Genomic DNA, 24,507 nt, shown 5'->3' with positions numbered 1-24,507 from the left:
GTATGCGAGTGTTGGGGCCTGAGGGTGTCCACTTTCCAGGTGGTTTCGTCTGCACAGTTTTGCACGAGACTCCTTCAAAAAGATTCTGGTCAAATGGGGCAAGTGTCCCAAGTCGCTGGACGATGTAATTATCTGAGTCGGGCGACAAAGAGTTCTCTGGTCTGGTGGCTCCGCTCCCCAACCTTGCTACAGGGCAAGTCTTTTCTCCCCTTTGTACTGGATGGTGGTCATGACAGATGCCAGCCTGTCTAGGTGGGGAGGGGTCCTAGGCCTAAACTAGACATGTTTCAGCAGACATGTCTGCAGTAGGGCACCCCCGAGGTGACTCTGTTGGCGTCCCGGCTCCACAAAAAGGTGCCGAGGTTCGTGGCCAGGTCGCAAGATCCTCTGGCAGATGCCACGTATGCTCTGGTGGCTCCTTGGAGCCGGTACCATCTAATTTTACGCCTTTCTTCACTACATCTTTCTCTGCAACATCTACGCAGGATCGTGGACAAAGGGATTCTGGCGGCTCTGGCCTGGCCTTGCCAGTCTTGGTACGCCGACCTGGTGCAACTGGTTGCCAACCTCCCCTGGAGGCTTCCTCTCAGGGACGATCTGTTGTCTCAAGGGCTGGTCTTTGCTGGCTTGGCGGCCTGGCTTTTGAGAGCCAGGTGCTAAAGGACAGGAACTTGTCTGGCTCGGTGATTCCAACCATGTTGAAGGCGAGGAAGTCTACATCTTGAAAGCTTCATCATCGGATGTGGAAGGCGTACATTTCCTGGTGGGAGGTTCTTGGAGTCCATCCTCGTTCCTTTTCGATGGCTCAAGATTCTGGCTTTTCTTCAACGGGGTTGAATCAGGAACTGGCCTTGAGCACCGTTAAAGGCCAAGTGTCTGCCTCTGCAGTCTCTTCTCAAAGACCTTTTGGCTTCCCATTCATTGGGGCGTACATACCTTCAGGGGGTTCATCATTTTACTCCACCTGTAAGTTCTCCTCTCACCATGGGATTTAAACTTGGTTCTGTTAGTTCTTAAAAATTTCCCTTTAAAAACATGCGGGAGTTCCCTTTCTTTACGCGGTCACAAAAGGTGGCTATCATCTCTGCTTGCAGGGTGTCGGAGTTGGCCGCTTTGTCTTGTCCTCTCTATCTGGTGGTTCACTGGGATAAGGTGGTCCTGCGACCATGGCCATCCTTCCTTCCAAGGGTTGTGAACAGTGTACTGAGCTGTATGTGTGTTTGCATTATTTGTTTACATTTTAGGAAATACAGTGAATCTGTATGCTGACCAACTAATTGATTATGATAATAGTTGACAACTATTAACATTATCGATTAATCTTTTTTTTTCATGCCTAGTCTATCACATAAAATTACAACAAAATACATTTACCGGTACGTTTTTTTGGTTGTAACATGACAAAATGTGGAAAAATTTTAAAGGGTATGAATACTTTTTCAAGGCACTGTAGTTGAGCTTGCATTTACTTGTTAAGGGATCCTCTGGAGTTATTTTTAACGTATAACTAAAGGCACAACTGTTTTTCTAGTTTTGGACAGAGAGGGAGATTGATTAGAATTTAGAACACCTGTCAGTTTCATTGCTGTCTGTGCTCTCGCTGGGGAGATTTACCCTATCTATGTGCCCTGTGTACCATTATCATATCAGGGGAAATCTTCCAATGGGGACACTTTTTCTGGGGCACCAGGAGGGGGGGGGGGGGGGGCAAGGAATTCACTTTGCAGGGATTTCCTCCCTCCTCCTGTTTTGGCTATGGGACAGGAAGTGAAGGTAAAACTCCCCAATAAAACACTGATCCCAAAAAATAAACGGACGTATTATGACCCTCCCTTAATCTATCTGAATGTTTTTTTTTTTTTTTTAAGTTTAACCTATAGTTCTACTTTAAGTCTAAATCACAATAAAGTTTTCTTTCTTTTATTCTCTTAATCTTTCTTTTTCTCTCAATTTTCTTTCCTAGGAACCCACACCTGCATGTCATATTGGGACACGGTGACTGTATGGACACAGCCGCTTTGTCACAATATGACATGTGGGTGCAGGTCCCCGAACTCACCTTGTGTGCATTTGGGGATCCGCACCTGCAATGTCATATTTGGACACGGCGGCTGTGTCTGTGCAGCCACGTGTCCCAATAGACATCAATGGGATGCTATCACATATTCACATAAAGATGCTTTTCTCTTGCCTCCCAATACTTCAAAGGAGTGTACATTTTGTAGCTCAGACAAAAGCTCTCCGCCATTTTTAGGTACAGATTGCGATTTCGACTGGAATCCTCGCGATTGCCATAGGCAGCCATCATTGTGCATTTTTTTCTTCATCCCACTCTCCCTATCTCCTGTGGAGCAGGCCTCACACTTGTATTGAGCATTAGAACAAAGTCCTGAAAGCAAAAATGGCTGTTCTGAAAATTTTCTTCTGCCGTTACCATTAGCCCAGGGCGACATCCCGGACAAGCCCCCAAATGTAGCACTACTCCCCTGGGAGCTGCTGGTTAAGGGTTCCCCTGGGTTAGTGTTAGCAACAACATAACAGTTCAACATTTTCCCAAGTGTTTTAGCTTAGTCAGGAAACAGTCCAGTAGCTTTGGTTTTTGGGTTTTTATTGGGAACTTGGGTATTTAACTATGCATAATCTGCTGAGATGACTGAATATTGCTGAATGCGGCAAAGCCACTGCTACACCATGTCAGTAGCGGTGAAGAAGTAGTTAATGAACTATTGAGGTAAACTTGGCTGTACTGCAGAACATTCTTCAGGGTCCTTCCTGGCACCCCTTGTCCCTACTCGTCAGGGTTATCTATACGGCACCCCCTTTTCTGTAATAGTCTGTGTGAGCTAGCTCCTTGATCCCCTGACTTCACTGGAGTGGTCCCCCTTCCTGGACAGACCCTTAGGCAAATCTCCTGGTACTCACGGACACTGTTTTTCCCGGGAGACTCTGCCAGCAGCTCCTCTGTCAGCACTCTGGATCCTCTGCCGCTCAGCTCCACACCTGGTTCACTAGGCCAACTGCCTAAGACCACCTTCCTCTCACACTGCAGGAGGAGAGACAGGCATCCACCTCCTCCTAGGACACTGCTTCCCGCCAAAGACGCCCTGTCACATGTCCCCTCGGTATTTATGATCAATCCCAGGATGCATTACAGGAATGCCCTCCCACTGGGACTGTAATAAAACCTGATGTGTTACTGGCTGAGTTCCCTCCACTGTCCAACAAGCTCCCTCACTGGATGCAGTGGGGACACTCCCTCAGACCCAGTGAATCACACCTGGAAACATGCGACAGACAAACTAATGGATCAACCTCCCCTGATAAGCAGCAGGAGCAATAGATGCTTTTTCCTAGCACCTACCTAGGAGGGTGCTACATAGTTATTATTATTTATTTATTTATTTTTTTCAGAATTGTTGCTTTTCTTTTTTGTTTATAGCGCAAAAAAAATCTCACAGGCGATCAAATAGTAGAAAAAAAAGACATCAATTTTATTAGGGTACAGTGTCGCATGACTATCTGCTGCCATAACCCCAGTAATTTTTTAAACTGCGGGCGGTCCACTTTAAAATAAGAGTGGTCCCAGCGGTGGATTAGGCGGAGTGCCCTCCCGCCGCTTCTCGGTCGTTTTGCACATTTGCCAGACCCGCCGGTAGCGGAGAAAACGATCCGGTCATCTGTCACCTCAGGCAGGAAGTCGAGTGAGGGCAAAATGGCCCTCACTCGACTCTATGGCCTTAGAGGGTATCTATTTACTCAGCATATCATTATTTTTCATATTGTAGAAAAAAATTGGGCTAACTTTACTGTTTTTTTTTTTTTTTTTTTTTTTTTTTTATTAAAAAAAAAGTGAATTTTTTCCAAAAAATTGCATTTGTAAGACCGCTGAGCAAATACGGTGTGATAAAAAATATTGCAACAATCTCCATTTTTTTTCTCTAGGGTCTCTGCTTAGAAAACTATTTTCACACACCATGCCCTACCTGTAACATTTCCTTTTATTGTTTTCCAAGATTCTTTTTGTTGTTCTAATTATTTATAGCGGAGTTAAATCCATCAGTTTAACATGCTGGGAATTCTAACTGCCATGTTTGCTTGTGCTCTCAATAAAAACATCCAATGGCTGGCGTCATGACTGATCACATGTGCAGCACCATGGCATCTGCAGATTAAACAGAGGCTAAGATGGCAGCTTCCTTGGCTTAAAAGGATAGGAAGGTTTTGTTCTGCATTAAGGTGTTTTATTTATCACGCACATAAACCTACAGAATGACATGTTTGAAACATTCTGTTTGACACATATTGGTTTGGGTTATTTAATAAGGCCATCTTTGTGATTCAATTTGTGCAACCAAAACATAATTGTTGGTAATGGAATGTTGGCTTATTTAGTATGTTGTGTGATTCTTAATCTATTCTTTATCTAAAACCTAAACCAGACCTTCTGATATATCATTATTACAGCTACTATATCATCCTTATTGAGCTGCCATTGGGCGTACTTGTGTAGAATGTAAGGTAAATATCTTACAGCTGAATGCCACGTTTGATGTATATAGATGGGAGCTTTCTTACCTGTCAAAACGCATCCCAGCCACACAGCATAGCCAAACTGCTGACCTATTTCTACTGCAATTTAGCTACAATACCAGGTCGCCTCCCGTTTGTGATAAGTCTGTAAAAGAGCAGACTCCTACTGATGAAATCATTTCCTCCTGCTGTCAGTCAGCTTGTTACTTGTTGGCAAATGTCAATGTAAAAGGATTGCCCCTCCCCCTCCCTGTCTGCTGTATCGTTAATTTTATTATTTTATTATTTCAAGTACTTGTATAGCGCTGTCAATTTACGCAGCGCTTTACATATACATTGTACATTCACTTCAGTCCCTGCCCTCAAGGAGCGTATAGTGGGTTAAGGCTCCATTCACATTAGCGCGTTTCAAAAGTCGCATGATTTTGATCCAACTTTACACTCAATGAATCTAAGTCACCCCAAAGTAGTGCAGGCACCTTTTCAAAGTCGCTGCAACTTTAGGTCACACCAATTTAAACAGGTGCCTTTGAAAAGAATGGGGTGCGACTTGTCATGGGACTTTAATGTGCAGAGTCGCATGACAAGTCGCACAAGTGTGAATGGAGCCTAAAGGAGGTACATCTTTATTTCAGGTACTTGTATAGTGCCATGAATTTACGTAGCGATTTTCATATATGTGTGTGTGTGTATGTATATGTGATATATATATATATATATATATATATATATATATATATATATATTATTACATTCACATCAGTCTGTGCCCTCAAGGAGCTCACAAATCTAAGGCCTCTAATTTACATTCATACTGATACATACTAGGGCCAGTTAACCTACCACTGTCTTTGGAGGGTGGGAGGAAACCAGATTACTTGGAGGAAACCTACACAGGGAGACATAATTGAATTAATTGAAGTTTTGCAGTTTTTCTTTGTTTTATTTTTTTTAGTTCAGCTTTGAGTGGGGGGGGGGGGGGCAGAGTACCATGTGTTCAGCAGTAGTTTCTATGGCCTTAAAAAAATAAAACGTTAGCGTGCTTTGCATGTTGTTATAGTTTTAAAGGTTAACTAAGATGCAAAACAGTATTTGAATGCGTATAGTCTTTGCCATTGTGTAGTTGCATACCTGTTATATTATAATAAAGGACTTTACCCTCTCAGCTCAGCATGTACTGGATCCCGGTGCTTTTCTAGTTTTTTTTTTTTTTTTTTAAACAGGATTGTGTGGCATGTTCAGTTTCTTTACCCATCTATGTAGAAGAATGCAGATTGATGTACATCATCACTAGGGGTAACCCTGGACTCTGCACTTTCCTTTCAGGCTCACATCCAATCCCTGCCCAAATCATGCCGCCTTAACCTCCGCAACATCACTAGAATACGGCCCTGTTTAACCAATGACACCAACAAGCTTTTAATTCACGCCCTGGTTATCTCTCGCCTCGACTATTGCAACTCCCTCCTCATTGGATTACCCTTACATAGATTATCCCTTCAATCCATAATGAATGCTGCTGCAAGACTTATCCACTTTACCAACCGTTCAGTGACCTCCACCCCTCTCTGCCAATCCCTTCACTGGCTTCCACTCACCCAACGAATAAAATTCAAAGTGCTAACAATAGTTTACAAAGCCATCCACAACTCTGCCCCCAGCTACATCACTAACCTGATCTCAAAATATCAACCAAGCCGCTCTCTTCGGTCCTCCCAAGACCTCCTACTCTCTAGCTCCCTTGTCACCTCTTCCCATGCTCGCCTCCAGGATTTCTCCAGAGCTTCTCCTATTGTTTGGAACTCTCTACCCCAATCTGTCCAACTGTCCCCTAATCTATCCATCTTTAGACGATCCCTGAAAACCCTTCTCTTTAAAGAAGCCTACCCGGCTACTAACTAATAACACTGTTTCACTTTTTCCATCAGCTCATCCCCCACAGCTATTACCTTTTGTATCAATTGACCCTCCCTTTTAGATTGTAAGCTCTAAGGAGCAGGGCCCTCTGATTCCTCTTGTTCCAAATTGTAGTGTAACTGTAATGTCTGCCCTCGTTTTGTTAAGCGCTGCGCAAACTGTTGGCGCTATATAAATCCTGTATAATAATAATAATTAGTGTGTGCTGATGTTTGTGTATACAGTGCATTCATAAAGTATTCAGACCTCCTTCAGTTTTTCATTGTTATGCTGCAGTTTGATACTACAGTTGTTGATTTTTCTTTTTTTCTCTCATTAATCTACACTCCGTACCCCATAATTACAAAATGAAAACAGAGTTTTAGAAATGTCTAAATTTATTAAGAAAAAACTGAAATATCACATCAACTTAAAGAAGTCCACCCTAACACTTAAATCCCTGCATCTATAGACATCAACAATATAACACTAACCTATCTAGCCCTGTAAAGAAGAAATCTTTACCTTTTTTGAAGCCGATCCGACCCGATCCCACGCTGAGCCGTCAGCCACGGCTTCGCTGCAGAGGACACAACCGACAACGGAAGCCTCATAATAAGTGTATGGGTGATGTCACTTCCCATTTCACATCTATTGTCGGCTATCTCCTCTGCAGATTTTATGCTGCTGGAGACTAGATTGGATCGGCTATATATACTGATTTCTTTTTTACAGGGCTAGATACAGTAGGTTAGACTTTGATCGGAGATGTCTGTAGATGTAGGGATTTTAGTGTTAGGGTGAACTTACACTTTAGGTATTCAGAACCTTTACTCAGTACTTTGTTGAAGCACCTTTGGCTGCAATTGCAGCCTTGAGTCTTTTTGGGTATGACGTGACAAGCTTTGCACACATGGATTGGGGGTTTTCTGCCATTCTAAGCAGGAAAGGTGAGCAATTGTGGTAAAATACAAAGTTCCTTCTTGTGGCTATTCTACAAGTGTCTGTGATGGGGAAAAAAAAAAACCCCCTACTGTCCCACTGTGTATTCCTTCTATTGATCAAATGGAGTTTGTGTACTTTTGATATTGACAGTTGCTTACTATACATTTTAATGTCTCTTTCACACTTTTATGTGCTTTTCAGATTCTGATAGTTCTCATGGTAAAAGCCAAGAGAAGAAGGCGGGGTTGAGTCGTCCTAGAAAAGACCATGCTTTATCAAAATCTGGTAAATTTATTATTTTTTTTTTCTCCCAGTGGAAGAGAAAAGTATTATAAATCAAATAGCAGAGAGGATGCACAGACTTGAGGCCCGTACACACGATCAGAAAATCATACAAAAAATACCGCTTTCCAAGCGATCGTATGATATTCTGATTGTTAGGACACAGCTTTTGTCCAAAATTTTCTGAAGGGACAAACATGAAAATTTTCTCATACAATACCAGATGGTACGATTTTTGTTTCATCAGTACAGTTTTTGTCCGAAAATACAATAAAAATAACACAACACATGACAATACTTCCGATTTTTTTTTTTTTTTTTTTTCTTCGTACAAGAATTTTCGTACTTTAGTAACCTCCTTATTTTCGATCTGGAGACTAGCATGCAAAATAAAAACAGACGATCATTCGCCCTTTAATATCATTGTTTGTACTAGGCTTTAGTGCAGGCACCACTAAATGGCGGACCGCGGCGACCAAGTCTGGGCAGAGTCTGGACCGAGTCAATGTTTTGTCCAGACCCGCTACGGTCGTGCCATTTAGGATCAGCTTTTTACCCCCAGCTGCCGCTAGCCCTGTTTTTGCAGATCTGACATCAGCAGCACAGCGATGGACAGAGGGCAGGGCTTAGCCCAGTTAACTGATTGGTTTCTAGAACGGCCCTGCATTTTAGCAACCATAGTTAATCTATCAGTTAACTAGGGCAGGTCCCGCCACTCCGTCCATTGCTTTGCTGCACTTCGGATGTCAGTTGTTGTGCCTCCGCCCTGTGTAACGTAGGACAGGGAAGAGGGCACTGTTATTGTTATGAAGGAATCTAGGCACGATGTAAAGGTAGGATCAGAAACTGTAATATGAAGGAGGAGGGGTGATATAAAAGCGGCAGGAATGCAAAGGGAGTGATATGAAGGGGAATGGTGTTTTACAAAAGGTTTGAGGACAGGAATGTGAAAGGGGGCTGGGGACTGCGGTGTAAAGGGGGGTTCAAAAATGTCAAGGGGGGGTGCTATAAAGGGAGTGAGGACAGGAATGTGAAGGAGGGGCTGGGTTCTTCAATGTGAAGGTGGGTGCTTTAAAAAGGGTGAGGATAGGAATGTGATGGAAGGTGCTATAAAGGGGGTGAGGACAGTTATGTGAAGGGGGGTGCTCTAATGGAGATGAGGACGGCTATGTGAAGGGGGTGATGTAAAGGGGATGAGGACAGGAATGTGAAGAGGGTGCTATAAAGGGGTGAGGACGGTTATGTCAAGGGGGTGCTATGAAGGGGGTAAGGACAGGTATTGGAAGGGGGGTGCTATAAAGGGGGAGAGGACAGGAATGTAAAGGGGGGTGTTATAAAGGGGATGAGGACAGGAATGTGAAGGGTGGGTGCTATAAAGGGGGTGAGGACAGGAATGTGAAGGGGGTGATATGAAGGTGTCTGGGAACTGCAATTTGAAGTAGGAAGGTGATATAAAGGGGGACAAGGACTGTAATGTGGAAGGGGGGTGATGTGCAGGGGGACTGAGAACACTGATGTAATAAAAGGATAGTGATGTGAAGGATTGGAGGCTAGGTTCACATTATTGCATACAGCGTTGTGTGTGTAGGCGGCTCATTTATTTCAGAGGGCTGCCTTAAAAGCAAAAACCCAGAAAAAGAAGTCCCTGACCGTTTTTTTTTTTTTTATTTTTTCATTTATTGTGCCATACCAAGCTACATGGTACTGTGGCACCATGTGGTGTGGCATTTGCAAAAACGCACCACGTTTCTGATTGTGCAGAGGTGCCATTGAGAGTCAAACAAATGATTCAGGCTTCAGCTGGAAGAAAATTTTACTGACTGGCCCTTCATGAATTTTTATTCAAGTTTAATAGTTTTATAATTATTTCAATATTTTAATATTTAGTGTACTAAGTGCCTTTATTATAACAATGAGCCCTGCTGCCAGCCACGGAGAGTTGTCTTATACTGTTGGACTATATGTTGACTATACTGAAAGCGCTATTTCCTTGCTGCCCTTGAAAATACAGCATATGTTTTTATTATAATTAATGTGTCTCCATTAATTTACAAGGTCTGTGCACCCTCTCTGCTCTTTTTGTCAACTGAACCAAAATCTATTTAGTTCTGCATAGAGTGGGGACGTTTTACAATGTCACTGAGTTTTTTTATTTCTTTATTGCTACCTGTATTATTATTGGAGATTTTTTTCTTCTCACTCCCTTTGTGGTCCGTTTGATTGGATAATATACACAGTACTGTACAAAAGTGTTAGGCAGGTGTGAAAAAATCCTGTTAATTAGGAATGCTTTCAGAAATAAAATAGTTTATAATTTATTTTTATCAATTAACAAGATGGAAAGTAAATGTTACCTTCAAAACAGCATCAATTGTTCTAGGTATACTTGCAAAAATTTTTTGAAGGAACTCGGCAAGTAGGTTGTTCCAAACATCTTGAGAAACTAAGCACAGATCTTCTGTGGATGTGGGCTTCCTTAAATCCTTCTGTCTCTTCTTTTAATCCCAGACAAATGGGATGTTGATACCAGGGCTCTGTGGGGGCCAAATCATCACTTCCTGGACTCCTTGGAGAACAGCCCTTTTCAGATCTCTCCAGAGATGTTTAATTGGGTTCAAGTCTGGGCTCTGGCTGGGCCACTCAAGGACATTCACATAGTTGTCCCATAGCCACTCCTTTGTTATCTTGGCTGTGTTTTTAGGATCGTTGTCCTGTTGGAAGAAGAACCTTCGCCCCGGTCTGACGTCCAGAGCGCTCTGGAGCAGGGTTTTATCAAGGATGTTTCTGTACATTGCTGCATTCATTTCTTTTCCTCGATCCTGACTAGTCTCCCAGTTCCTTCCCCTGAAAAACATCCTCACAGCATGATCCTGCTGCCACCATCCTTTACTGTAGTGATGGTATTGGGCTAGGTGATGAGCGGTGCCTGGTTTCCTTCAGACAATGACTCTTGCCATTCATGCCAAAAAGTTTAATCTTTGTTTCATTAGACCAGAGAATTTTGTTTCTGAGAGTCCTTCGGGTGCCTTTTAGCAAACTCCAGGCAGGCTGCCATGTGCCTTTTACTGAGGAGTTGTTTCTGTCTGGCCACTCTACCATACAGGCCCGATTGGTGGAGTGGTGCAGAGATGATTGTTCTTCTGGAAAGTTCTCCTCTCTCCACAGAGAAATGCTGGAGCTCTGTCAGAGGGATCATCGGGTTCTTGGTCTCCTTCCTGACTAAGGCCCTTATCCCCCGATCGCTCAGTTTGGCTGGGCGGCCTGCTCTAGGAAGAGTTCTGGAGGTTTCAAAGTTCCATTTACGGATGATGGAGGCCACTGTGCTCATTAGGACCTTCAATGCTGCAGATATTTTTCTGTACCCTTCCCCAGTTCTGTGCCTTGATACAATCTTGTCTCAGAGGTCTACAGACAATTCCTTGGGCTTCATGGCTTGGTTAGTGCTTTGACATGCACTGTTAACTGTAGGACCTTTATATAGACTGGTGTGTGCCTTTCCAAATCACATTCAATCATTGAATTTACCACAGGTAAACTCCAATAATGTAGAAACATCTCAAGAATGATCAGTGAACACAGGATGCACCTGAGCTCAATTCAAAGGCTGTAATTACTTATGCACATTTGATTGTTTTTGTTTTTTATTTTTTTAACCACTTAAGCCCCGGAAGATTTTACCCCCATTCCGACCAGTGGGTTTTTTGCGATTTTTTTTTTTTTTACTGCGTGACTTTAACGGACAATTGCGTGGTCCTGCGACGCTGTACCTAAACGAATTTCACGTCCTTTTTTTTCCCCACAGAGCTTTCTTTTGGTGGTATTTGATCACCTGTGCGATTTTTTGATCATGCGCTATAAACAAAAAAAGAGCATAAATTTTGCAAAAATAACAATATTTTTCCCATTTTTTTTTATATGAAATTCCCACAAAAAAAATGTAAAAATCTAAATTTTTTAACATTTTCGGCCAATTTGTTTTATGCTACATATGTTTGGTAAAAAAAAAATCGCAAAAAGCGTATTTTGATTGGTTTGCGCAAAAGTTATCGCGTTTACGAACAAAGGGAAAGATTTTTGTCATTTTTGGTGTTTTTTTTTTAACGAGTAATGGCGGCGATCTGCGATTTTTTTTTTTTTTTGCGGGACTGCGACATTGCGGCAGACAGATAGGACCCTTGACTGACATTTTTGACACTTTTGGGGTTACCAGTGACATTACTGCAGTAATCAGTGCTATACATATGCACTGTTACTGTAAAAATGACACTGGCAGGGAAGGGGTTAACTGTATTGGAGAGGGAGGGGTTAAGTGTGTCCTAGGGGTGTGATTCTAACTGTAGTGGGACAGGTCTCCTATTGTAAAAACAGAGATCAACGGTTCTACATAGTAGAACCGTCTGATCTCCGTTTTTACACAGGGGAGAATGACAGGCGGCTTGTTTACATAAGCCGCCCGCCTTTCTCCCGCTCTACCGACGATCGTAGTGTGACCGGCGGACATCGGGTCCGCCGGTCACACGCGCGGACTCCTCCCTGAATGAGCCGCGGCGGGCGCGCGCTCGCCCGCTATTGGCTCACAAACCGGTCACAGGCTAGTGACGTATATATACGTAATTTTGCCTGGCCGGGGCTGACCGCCGCAGTATGTCTACTTTCGGCGGTCGGCAAGCGGTTAATAAATATTCAAAGATTTCAAACTATTTTCTTTCACATTGTCATTATGGGGTATTGAATATATAAAAAGATTAAATAATGAATTTAATCTCTTTTAGAATAAGACTGTAATATAACAAAATGTGGAAAAAGTGAAGTGCTGTGAATACTTTCTGTATGCACTATATCTGCCTGCAATTCTCAGCATTGAGGACGCCATTAATCCTGACCAAATCTCTAACTTAATTTGCAGAAATTCAGCCCTAAACTTACAAGGAACCTCCACCATTCTCCACTGTTGCATGCAGACACTCATTATTGTGCCACTCTCCTGCCCTTTAGGGAACAAACTGGCCCCTGCTACAGCAAAATATTTCAAGTTTTGACTTCGCAGTCCAGAGCACCTGCTGCCACTTTTCTGCTCCCCAGTTCCTATGTTTTAATGCATAGGACATTTAAACAAGGCTAAGCAACTCAACTTTGTACAAAGAAGAAAAAAGAGAGAGGTGGTGGGACTTTGTAGGTAGCCACTGATAACCCCATTAAGAACTCAAGTGCTAAATAAGTAAAATATCCGTTTATTGTAACACCATTAAAAATGTATTTAAAACCAATTTATGAAAATACATACATGAAAAATACAAAACCATATCTCCCCATTGTGAGACAAAATGGATGCATTCCGGATCCACCTAGGAGAGAGGTATCATGCAGCAAGGGATCAGCACATTGCTAGAGAGAAGCACTTTGTAAGGATAACTATATCATCGCCTACTATGTGGAATCGAAATCTGTTTACTCCAAGATAATCATTATTGAAAAGTGTTACTGGCTCCAGAATGACACTCCTGAAGTGATCGAAGTGCCGGTTCACATTTGTGCGATCACAGAGATCGCATGTAATTCGGAGCGCACTGCTTCTAAAATTATATGCGATCTCTGTGCAAATTCAGCTATACAGTTTGTATGGCTGAATTTGCACCGCAATCGCACCAAACACGCACAGGACCCTTTTTTTGGTCCGCAGCAGAATCGGATCGCATGGTGGTTCACACTAGTGCGATACGATTCTGTGCGAACTTTCAGATTGCACTGCGATATGCAATCTGATCTGGGGGTTTCGTTAACTTTTAATTGACACCCCCAGCATATCGCATATGGCAGTGTGAACTGCCAGGGGTGCGGATGCCATGCGGGAACACGCTGTATATTCGCCATGTTCCTGCATCGTAGAAATGGGAACCGGGACTTAAAGAGATATTCGTGGTGTGTGCATTCTCTTCCTTTCTTCTGGGTGGAGTCTGTGTGTCTGGGATCCCCCTTGTTTTGCCATTATATGGTTCCGGGGTGCTCCATGCTCTTTCCTCTCCCCACGCCCCCCCCGCCACCTCTGGGATTTAGCAATAACAGGATTCCCTGATAAACCTTTAAGCGAAACACGTAGCGATCTGTAAATCTTTAGCAATAGCAATCTGAGATACCCGTGAGACCCCGATAACTTCCAAAATCTATTGCAAGATTTGCGTTTACATTTAGAACGGGTAATTTCGCAGGTCTCCCTGTTGTATTTGTATTCTTACTGGGGAGATTTTTTCTCACAGTGGGGAGATATTGTTTTGTATTTTTCATGTATGTGGTTTCATGAATTGGTTGTAAATACCATTTTAATGGTGTTACAATAAACTGATAATTTACTGATTTAGCACTTGAGTTCTTTAATGGGGTTATCAATGGCTACCTATAAAGTCCCGCCACCTTTCTCTTATTTGTAAATGACACATTGGGATGCGGTGCCACACTGACTTAAGTCCTGTCTCATATTTTGCTATGGACTCAACTATGTACGAAAACCTAGAAGAATGGATTCTGTTTTATAGGCAAAGAGTGGTCACGCCAAATATGGATTTGGTTTGGGTTTCTCTTCTGTTCATTTACTTTCCATTTTGTTAATTGATAAAAATAAAACATTAACATTTCCATTTCTGAAAGCATTCTTAATTTACAGCATTTTTTTCACACCTGCCTAAAACTTTGGCACTGTACTGTATGTAGACCTGATTGGATAAAATTTGATTAGATAGTATAGATAGATTCTTATCGTTTTGCCAGACCTATTGTTGATTGTCCATAGATTGCATAGTCAGATTGTAACGTGTATGATGAGCCTAAGTCTGGCCATACACTATACAATTTTCTTGTTCAACTTTGCTTAAGATTTACCAAAACCATGTGATATAGGGTCAAACCTAAACACTTTCAATTTGTATGCAATCTGGCAGGCCCTTGCACTACATAGTTTAAGGTAAATCTAAAGGAAATTGAATAAGAAAATTGTATAGTGTATGGCCAGCTTAAGACTGCAAAAAAGTTTAGTTCGGAGTTCCATTCTATATTGGGCATGTTTGTAAAGATCTAGTGTTGTAACTTTTCTTTCTGATGTGTACAGTGACAGAAATAAAACAATTGGAAATTTGGACTTTATATGTAACGTGGCTGCATCAAAGAAAAGATATCAATAAATATATCAATGAGCTGACATAGGTATTGCGCATATATATATATATATATATATATATATATATATATATATATATATATATATATATATATATATACATAAAATTCATAACGCAGTATAAACATATAATATCTAATTTAATTCATAAATATACATGTTACATCACAACATAATGACATTGATACATCATTACTAGTTGATAACATTTAATAAATGCATACAAGTCAGCCCATTACAACATAGCATGATACGATTGCACATAATGATGTCAATGATGTCCTATTAGATACTCTGGACTGGCACCAGCATATACGATAAATAATAAATTAATACATTTAGGGTTAAAATTTGTTGCAATACATAAAAAGATAGTAGACACATGATAGTCATAACGTGGCATCCAAAACAGCTCTACGCGTTTCATGGTTGTAACCAATCATCAGGAGCAGATGCGAAATGTATAAATATGTGTGTGTCGATAATAAGATACATAATTGTTAGTATAATATAACAAAAGACCAGGGGGGGGAGGGGAAGGGGAAGGGAAAAGAGGGGGAAGAGGGGAGGGGGATATACCTGTTGGCACTTGCAAAGTACCTAAGGTTGCAAAAATCGCATGAGGTAGATTGAAGGTGCATAGGGAATATCACCCATTTCCGGGAGCTGTGGCAAAGAGATTGCGGTGGGAGGTCAACACAACCACCACTGGATAAACATCTGGGAATTGTGGGGTACACCCTAATAAATCAGCAAAGAAACAAATATCTCAAATGTGCTGCTGTAGAATAAATTAAAAGTGTATAAGCAAGGTATAGACGCAATGTCCTATATGATTCAATTAAAGATGATACCCAAAGAGATGGTGCCAATAGAGTGAAAAAAAAACAAAAATAAAAAAATGTAGAGTGAAGACTATCTTTGGCTGGGAGAAAAATAAACCATAAAAAAGAGACAGGACAGTGACAGGAAAGGGAATGTCCTTCAAGGACATATCATACAGTTTTGAATGTTAGGCAATCTATATGTTATGTTAATCAACAAGAGTTGTCTGTGACTGGCCACCTACTATTTTTTGCCAATGGTTATACAAGGCTTGTTGCCATTGTTTTCTGTTGCACACATTCAGTTGGTATAAAATGTTTGTGAATTTGTGATTTTTTGCCATGAATGACTCAAGAATGGGAACAGATTATCCTCTATTTCAAAGTAAGCAAGTACTAACCATGCATATAGAATTTACCTTGTCAACATTTGATAGGTAGGTAGAAACAATAAAAGAATTAAAAAAAAAAAAACAATAATAGAATTACATTTTTTGCTGTGAGAAACAAAGATGGAAACTGTATACTTTTCTAAGCCCTCGTTCACATTGAATGCGACTTGGAATACACCTGCGCGGCTTCATGCACAGATGTCTATGCAATGCAAATTGCACCTGAAATCACCAACAGTAGTGGAGGAACTACTTTTTCAAATCGATGCAAATAGAACAGTTCCATTGCCGACAATAGGATGTGACTTGTCATGCGATTTGACCTGTTAAATTGCACGACAAGTCACTCCAGTGTGAACGAGGGCTTAAGTAAAACTATATAATGATATATGTGTTTACCTTGAATTGGCTGAATATTGGACATCTAGAGATCACAAGTCTTACAAAAGGATGCTAGGCATAAATTACGATGTAAAAAACTGTATGTACAGAGATGTTTATTTTTCCAAGTGCAGAGGCCATCAGCTGAAATCATATGCCCTTCAGGTTCTATTCGCTATAGATTAACAGAAGTTTGCTGACAGATATTTGCATTTTCATGCTTTTTCCAGAACCTCATCTTGTCTTGAAGGTTGATGAGAGACAAAGACTTGCCCGGGAGCGTCGAGAGGAACAGGAAAAAGTCATGGGTAGGTTTCTTTTGCATGGATTTTTCTTCAGATTTGTTTTGAAACCTAGAACAGGCTCTATACTGGAACTACTGTACACGGTTTATTGCAGTTGCAACTTTATATGCTATATCTCACAAAACCATCAAGATATGCTATAAAGATATTGGTATAAGTCAGTGTTGCCAACCTACCAGATTGAAATTTACTAACACGACACCCAAAATTTACTGGCACAGCCAAGTTTTTACTGACATTTCCAAAAGTTACAAAATTACAGTTTTAGGTGCAAATTTCAGTATTTAGGCTGGGTTTACACATGTGCGGCCATGGGTCCCAGCATGGGGTCCGGTGCGTCCTTGTTCAATGGTTCAGTTGCGAATCAGGTCAGAATTTTTGCCTGAATTCGCACCTGGACCGGGCCCAAAAATGCACAGGACCCCTTTGGAATGCAGACCCCAGCCACCCCGTACCTGTGTGAACCCGCTGCATTGCGAGCTGGGGCACACTTATTTAAATAAACGCCCAAGCACGAAACTCTACTAAACTCACCTAAATGGTGTGAAAAAAACACGGCTTAGGTGAGTTTGTAACTTTGGTTTTCTCCTGTCAGGAGAAACAGCGTTTAGAGTGAACCAGTGTGCATGAGGCCTTAGTATTACATCCAAAAGCCACCTTATACAGGAATGTATTCTTGGATGTTTTCTATCTTATGTAAAGCTGCTATTTTTTTTACTAGAGTAGGACCATAAAAATTAAGAGTTTTGGTAAAATTATATATTCCTAGTCATACAGTACATAATACAGTCTCTTTAACTACAGTAAAAATGTGTATTGCGAGTAACTTGATCTGCGAGTGTTGAACAGACGATCAATTTTTTTATATAAATTTTATAAATAGCGTCATTTCACAGCTGAGTATAAAAGAGAAGAGAGGCGCCTAAGTGTAGCAATATGGTTACCTTTAATGAAGGTACAACATTTAGCAACTTACATGGTTGATGATTAAAAAAGACACATCTAAATATGCGGGCATCTGGGGTAAAGCTGTCCAAATAGGCGGTCCTCCGCACCACCATCGATGTCATTACTTCCTCCACGAGCGCTTCAAGCCTCGCTTTCTGATGGTTCTACTGTAGGGTAGTCTTCCCGGTCACGATTGCAGACTGACAGCGGTGAGAGTCGGCGGTGCACAGGACGGTCTATGTAGAAAGCTTTACCCCGGATGCCTGCAAACTTAGATGTGCCTGTTTTAATCCTCAACCAAGTGACTTGCTAAATGTTGTACCTTCATTTAATGTAACCATCTTCCTACTCTTCGAGGCGCTTCTCTTCTCTTTTATACTCTGTAGCTCCTGCTGGATTCTGTTTCTAATCCCCTTGTGGAGGCTGCCATTTGTGGATGGATATTTTATAGTTACACAATTCATCACATTGCTTTAATCTTTTTATATGGACTATAGACTGAAGGACTTATGAATAAACGGTTGTAGAACGAATCATCTGAGTTTACATCATTTCTTATGGGGAAATTTGCTTTGAAAAATGAGTGCTGTGGATTACAAGCACGTTTCTGGAACAAATTATGCTCGCAATCCAAGGTTTTACTGTATAAGTTTTATACAGCTACATTTAAGGTGATTGGACACTAGCAAAAAAAAAAAAGACTGCAGGGATATTCCCCTATATCAGTGTTTCTCAACTCCGGTCCTCAGGGCACACTAACAGGTCAGATTTTAAGCATTACCGTGGGGAGATGCAGACTAGAATACTGCAATCACTGAGTAGCAAATTATATCACCTGTGATGTATTTCAGTTTTCTCGCAAACCTGGCCTGTTAGTGTGCCCCGAGGACCGGAGTTGAGAAACACTGCCCTATATAACCCCTCCCACTCCCAGCTAGCCTCAGCTGCCCGCAGCTCTTGTTCAATGGGCCATTACCCCAGTTCCACTAGGAGAATGCTTTTAAGATTTCTACTTAAACCTTTTAATTATTCCCAAACCAAATGAAGGAGTTGGACCCATTTTGAATCTGTAGGCTATCATCTTTTCTCTGACGCTCATTGACAGACGCAGGACTGATATCTTGATATCCGTAGGGTTATACTGCCCCCTACAGGAGTAGGACACTAGGCAGGAAAAAAGTTCTGGCCACACCTATGGGCAGTCCCAGGGGGTATATCCTCTCTCTCCCTGCTATAGGATGTCAGTTTTTTTTCTGCCTAGTCAGGAGTAAGTACCTAAGTTCCTTGCTGGGATCTCTGGTCCTGGCAAGCTTTTTTAGATAAATCTTTTTTTAGTTCTCTTTTTTCTCCAGTTGTTCCTGTGAGATCTTCAAGCAATTATGCCGGATCTGGGCGACGGGCTGGATGTTGAGATCCAGTGGTCACCCCAGCCGGCCTACGAGCGCGTGCAGACCCAGCTCCGCGCTGGGTCGGCCGCGATATAGTCCCACTGGATGGGGACTGGCCCGCGGGTTAAACGTCCTGCCGAGTCGCATACGACCGGTCGACGGCCGAGTCACAGCGTCTCTTTTGGCCGACACCCCCCCCCCCCCCCCACTGGGTGGTGAGGGGTTTTGTCTGGAGTGGCGCCCGCTCTGTTCCGGTATGGTGAGTAAATGCTTCCCCCTCTGCTCCTCATGGCTGACTCTGGGGTGGACCCGGGCCCCTCCCTGGGACCTTGAGCACTATCAAGGGCCAGGTTTCAGCATTGGCGATCTTCTTCCAGAGGCCACTGGCTACTCTTTCTTTGGTGCGGAATTTCATCCAGGGGGTGCGGCACCTGGCTCCTCCGGTGTGCGCACGCCCTTGCCGCCCTGGGATCTTAATTTGGTGTTGTCGGTTCTCCAGAAATCTCCCTTTGAAAATATTAGGGAGATTCCCTTGCTTACCTTATCCCAGAAGGTGGCCTTTTTTGGTGGCTATCACTTCTGCACGCAGGGTGTCGGAACTGGCTGCGTTGTCCTGTCGTTCCCCCTATCTGGTGGTTCATAGGGATAAGGTGGTTCTTCGTCTGAATCCATCCTTCCTTCCTAAGGTGGTTTCCGACTTTCACTTGAATGAGGATATTGTGTTACCTTCCCTGTGTCCTAAGCCCAGTCATCCTCGGGAGTTTGCATTACACTCCTTGGATGTGGTTCGGGCGATCAGGGTATACTTGGCTACTACTGACTCTTTTCGTAAGGCTGATTCACTTTTTGTGATCACGGATGGCTCTAGAAAGGGGTTGCCTGCGTCTGCCACGACTATCTCCAGATGGATCAGACAGACGGTGGTGCAGGCTTATTCTATTAAGGGTCGGGTTCCCTGTTAAGGCGCACTCTACTCGGGCTCTTAGTGCTTCCTGGGCCTTCCGCCATCAGGCGTCGGTGCTTCAGGTTTGCAAGGCGGCTACCTGGTCGTCGGTGCATACCTTTACAAAATTGTATAAGGTTGATGTGCTGGCATCGGCGGATGCCTCTTTTGGCCGCAAGGTTTTGCAGGCTGCTGTTTGAGGGGACCTTTGGTCTACCTCGGGGGTTTTGTTTTTTTCAGGTGGGTCTCCTCTTCTTGTTTCAATGAGTCCTCTGTTCTTCTGGTTGGCTCTGTATTGGCCTTCTGGATTGGATTTTATTTCTATTATCCCACCCCTCATTTATGGCACTGCTTTGGGACGTCCCTACGGATATTAAGATAGGAGTCCTGCGTCTGTCAATGAACGACAGAGAAAACTGGATTTTTGACTTACCGTAAAATCCTTTTCTCTTAAGCTCTTTGACAGACGCAGTACCCGCCCCTCTATTTTTGAGTTGGGTTGGTATGAGTCTCTGACACTGCTTTGTTACATAACTGACATCCTATAGCAGGGAGACAGAGGATATACCCCCCAGGACTGCCCATAGGTGTGGCCAGAACTTTTTTCCTGCCTAGTGTCCTACTCCTGTAGGGGGCAGTATAACCCTACGGATATCAAGATATCAGTCCTGCGTCTGTCAATGAGCTTAAGAGAAAAGGATTTTACGGTAAGTCAAAATTCAGTTGTTCCTATGGGTCCAAAAGTTTCAAATAGAAAATGACAGGTTGGTCATTGGCTCACTGCTTCCGAGGGATATCCAGCCTCAGTAGACGTCCAGCCTGTCTGCACATTCCCATCTTTCTGTCAACACTACCTGGGTTTTGCAGTGGGTGCTCAACATTACCAATTTTTTGCCCTTATTTTAGGCTTGTCTTCAACAAGGTGCTTTCCCTGGTTCTGGCTCTGCTCCATTCTCGGGTGGGGGGGGGGGGGATTCATTTTGTGGAGGTACCTGGATGATCTCCTGTTATTGGACCAGTCCTCCCTGTTAGCCAGCATCTAACAGGAAGTAGAGACTCTGCAGAGCTTTAGTTGGATCTTAAACAAAGTCCTCACTGGAGCAATCTCACAGATCGGGATAACTGGCTCTGACGATGGGCACGCCCCTGTCCAGGACCCTTCTGCCTCAGGAAAAACTTCTATCCCTTCATTCTCGTGCCAGGGCCCTCCAGGCCAAGAAGGAACCCTCAATTCATGGTTGCCGCATTGTATAAGTGGACTTAGTCCTTGGACTGCCTTATGCATCTAACCACCAACAGCTTACTTTCCCTAGAGTGTTGGACTTCCAGCGTGGCACTGGAGTTGGGGAAACCTTTTCCTTCTGAATTTTGAAAGGTTTTCACAAAAGATGCTATCCAGTTGTGCTAGGACGCAGTTCTGACCTGAACTTCCTTTGACACAGGTGAGGGATTCTGGATATGCATCTACTGGCATCCATATTCAATATTACACTGGATAGGTATATTGCCAATTCCAGGGACCCTCACCCTACGGATATAGTGGGAACCAGTCTAGATTGATCAATGCCTATACCATTACACCACATACTGATGTTGATTTGGTAAAGGGAAAATGCTGAATGCTCACTTTGCATACTGTTTCAAAAGTACAGGTTCCAAAAACTAAAAAATACCTTAAATTAACCCAGACCATTAATTTCAACAAAATATTAAAATCTTTTTTAATGTAAAGGAGGCTTTTGCAAATTCCAAGAGGTGTACATCGAGAATAGTAGAGGTCCAAAAACAGAACCTTGGGGGGGGGGGGAGAAAAGAGAAGGAAGTAGAATTGGAATTGACCCTGAAGGTGCTGTAGGATAGGTAGAATGAGAACCAGTGAAGGATACAGTAAGAGACCAAAGAAGTAGGACCAGTGAAGCATACAGTCACAGAGACCAAAGAAGTAAAGTTTTTTGAGCAGGAGGGGGTGGTAAACCCTATCCAAGGCAGCCAAAAGGTCCAGAAATAGGAGTACAAATTGGTGTCAATTGGTTTTAGCTGTTGGTAAATTGCTTGTGAGTTTTAGGAGAGCAGTTTCTAATTCTCACTCTTATGAACCTAACCCTTCCATTTATGCTTTTCTTCTTTCCATTTATCTTTTTGGCCTGGAAAAAAAAAACATTTTTAATGTGCTATTAAAGTGGTTGTAAATCTCAGACATGAACTATGAACAAAGCATATCCCTTTATAGTGTGTACTTATTTATTACAGGTACTTGTATATCATGGTCATTTTATTCAGTACTTTACATATATTATGTGCATTTACATCGGTCCCTGCACAGAGCCTGTGGTTGACAGCCTCAGCACTGCTCCTTAATGTTTTTGTGCTTTATGAATAAAGAAAAATATGTTGTAGCACTAATGTCTGGTAAACAGACATTACTTTTTTAGATATATTTGTCCTGAATATACCCTGTACAGTATATGAAAAATACTTTATTAAGTTGTGTCAAAACAAGCTCCTGCAAAATAAAAAGGCATTGTGGCTTATATGCACCCATCATTCAGAAGTAAATGCTGAACCAAAATAGATATTTCAGTTCAAGTCAAAAAAGCATTTCTATTTTTGCAGAGGCAGTGCTTGTTAGAGGTTTTCTATAACTGCAGGAAACTGTCAGCTAAATGACCCGGCTGTGTGAATCATACCAATTAGTAGAAAAATGTCTGAAGTTACAGAACAATGTGTATTACCTAGGCACATTTTTCATATCCGATTATATGCCTTTTCATTATTAGCTGCACGGGAGCATCTATGGTTAGAGAAGGAAATTCGAGCACGGCAGCACTATGAGAAGCATATGGAGGAACGCAAGAAAAAACTAGAGGAACAGAGGCTCAAAGAAGAAAGAAGGCGCGCCGCTGTGGATGAGAAGCGGAGACAGAGACTGGAAGAGGAAAAAGTAGGTCACTTGGCTTGCCATGAAACTTTTCTCAAATTTTTTTTTTTTGGTGTTGAATGCTATAAATAGAACAGACACAGAAAACCGATAAAATAAATTATCCTCATTATGCACCCTACAAATGAATAAAGAGTACACACCAAATCAATTTCTAGTTTCAAAAATTGATATGACTACATTTGGAAATATATGTAAACGCGGCATAGTTTCATTTAGGCTCCGTTCACATTATAGCGTATGGATCACGGGCAGAACCGTCGCGGTTCCGCCCGCGATCGTTAGATTATTGCAAATCGCGGGACGCCTGTGCGTTGCCCGTTGATTTGCAATAGACCCCCAAACGCTGAGCGATGTTGCCGCGATTTCCGCCTGCCGAATCGCGCTAACATCGCGCAAAAAAAAATCGCGGGACGCAATACGACCAAAAAAGTACAAGAGCTTCTTTGGATCGTATTGCGTCTCGCGATTTTTTTTGCGCGATGTTACCGCGATTCAGCAGGCGGTAATCGCGGCAACATCGCTCAGCGTTTGGGGGTCTATTGCAAATCAACGGGCAACGCACAGGCGTCCCGCGATTTGCAATAATCTCCCGATCGCGGGCGGAACCGCGGCGGTTCTGCCCATGATCCATACGCTATAATGTGAACGGAGCCTAATGTATAACTAAAGGCAAAACTTCTTTTTTTTTTTTTTTTGAAAAGAGTGGAGAGTGATTAGATGGTTGGTCAGTTTTTATTGCTGTCTGTGCCCCCGTTAACGAGATTCACCCTCTCTACTTTTCCAGTTTACCATTTTCATTGAATGTAAAAGAAAATCCCAGATTTTGGGTTGTTCCCGGAAAATTTAATAGAGGGGAAATCCTCCAATGGAGACACTAGTAAGTGAAGGGAAGTCTCCCCAATGAGCCACAGATAGGGGGGGAAAAAAACCTGATCGAGGTCATAACCTAATAATCCCTTGCACTATCCAAAATGAAACAAAAAGGTTTTGCCTACAGTTTTACTTTAAGGTGATTTGGTAACGTACTGTACAATCCTGTTCTAATCAATGAAAGTACTGACAGTGGGTCACAGATAAATATTGGTGCAATTGAGGGTATGATAAAAAGTCTGAGCTCAAACTGCTTTTGAATTGTTTTTGTATTTTACAATTGTGCTTAACAGACAGTGTTTTATTTTCTTAAAAATGTGCTTGTTATAGGTTCAAATTTATAATTATTGGTCCTGAAGGGCAGCTGTCTTGTTGCGGTCCACCCCATAGGCTTTTTATGTGTACCCTCCAAATTGTTATATATGTCCTCCACTGTTGCTTCACAACTCCCAGATCACACAGATACTGGCAATGTGATTGAAAATTCTTGCTATTCATTTACTAGAGTCCAGCAATATTATGACGTCTGACAATATGCACTTGATCACATATGCAGTTACAGAGAAATTACAGAAAATATTTTGTTCAAATCCTATCAATGTTTCTCTCAGTTGAGGTCTGTCTAAGAGGAACTTTTTTTTAGAGAATTACATAATCAAATTGCTAGGATCTAACAGTTTGTCCTGTGACTCAC

At 42.2% G+C, this 24,507-nt stretch overlaps 1 protein-coding gene across 1 annotated transcript in view; it reads left to right on the top strand.

The window, feature by feature from the left end:
• Window positions 1–24,507, top strand: part of MAP7 (microtubule associated protein 7) — a gene marked incomplete at its 3' end in the record, with an annotated part of 231,665 nt that overhangs the window by 115,973 nt on the left and 91,185 nt on the right. Inside the window, exons 2-4 of the mRNA XM_082250917.1 lie at window positions 7,573–7,656; window positions 16,649–16,726; window positions 22,780–22,943. Of these exons, the coding sequence (XP_082107043.1) occupies window positions 7,573–7,656; window positions 16,649–16,726; window positions 22,780–22,943 (326 nt within the window). The remainder of the gene's footprint in view (window positions 1–7,572; window positions 7,657–16,648; window positions 16,727–22,779; window positions 22,944–24,507) is intronic.

The sequence above is a fragment of the Pelophylax lessonae genome, assembly GCF_965119305.1.
Source record: "Pelophylax lessonae genome assembly, chromosome: 3".
Lineage (NCBI taxonomy): Eukaryota > Metazoa > Chordata > Amphibia > Anura > Ranidae > Pelophylax > Pelophylax lessonae.
This window is presented reverse-complemented; position numbering and strand designations above follow the sequence as displayed.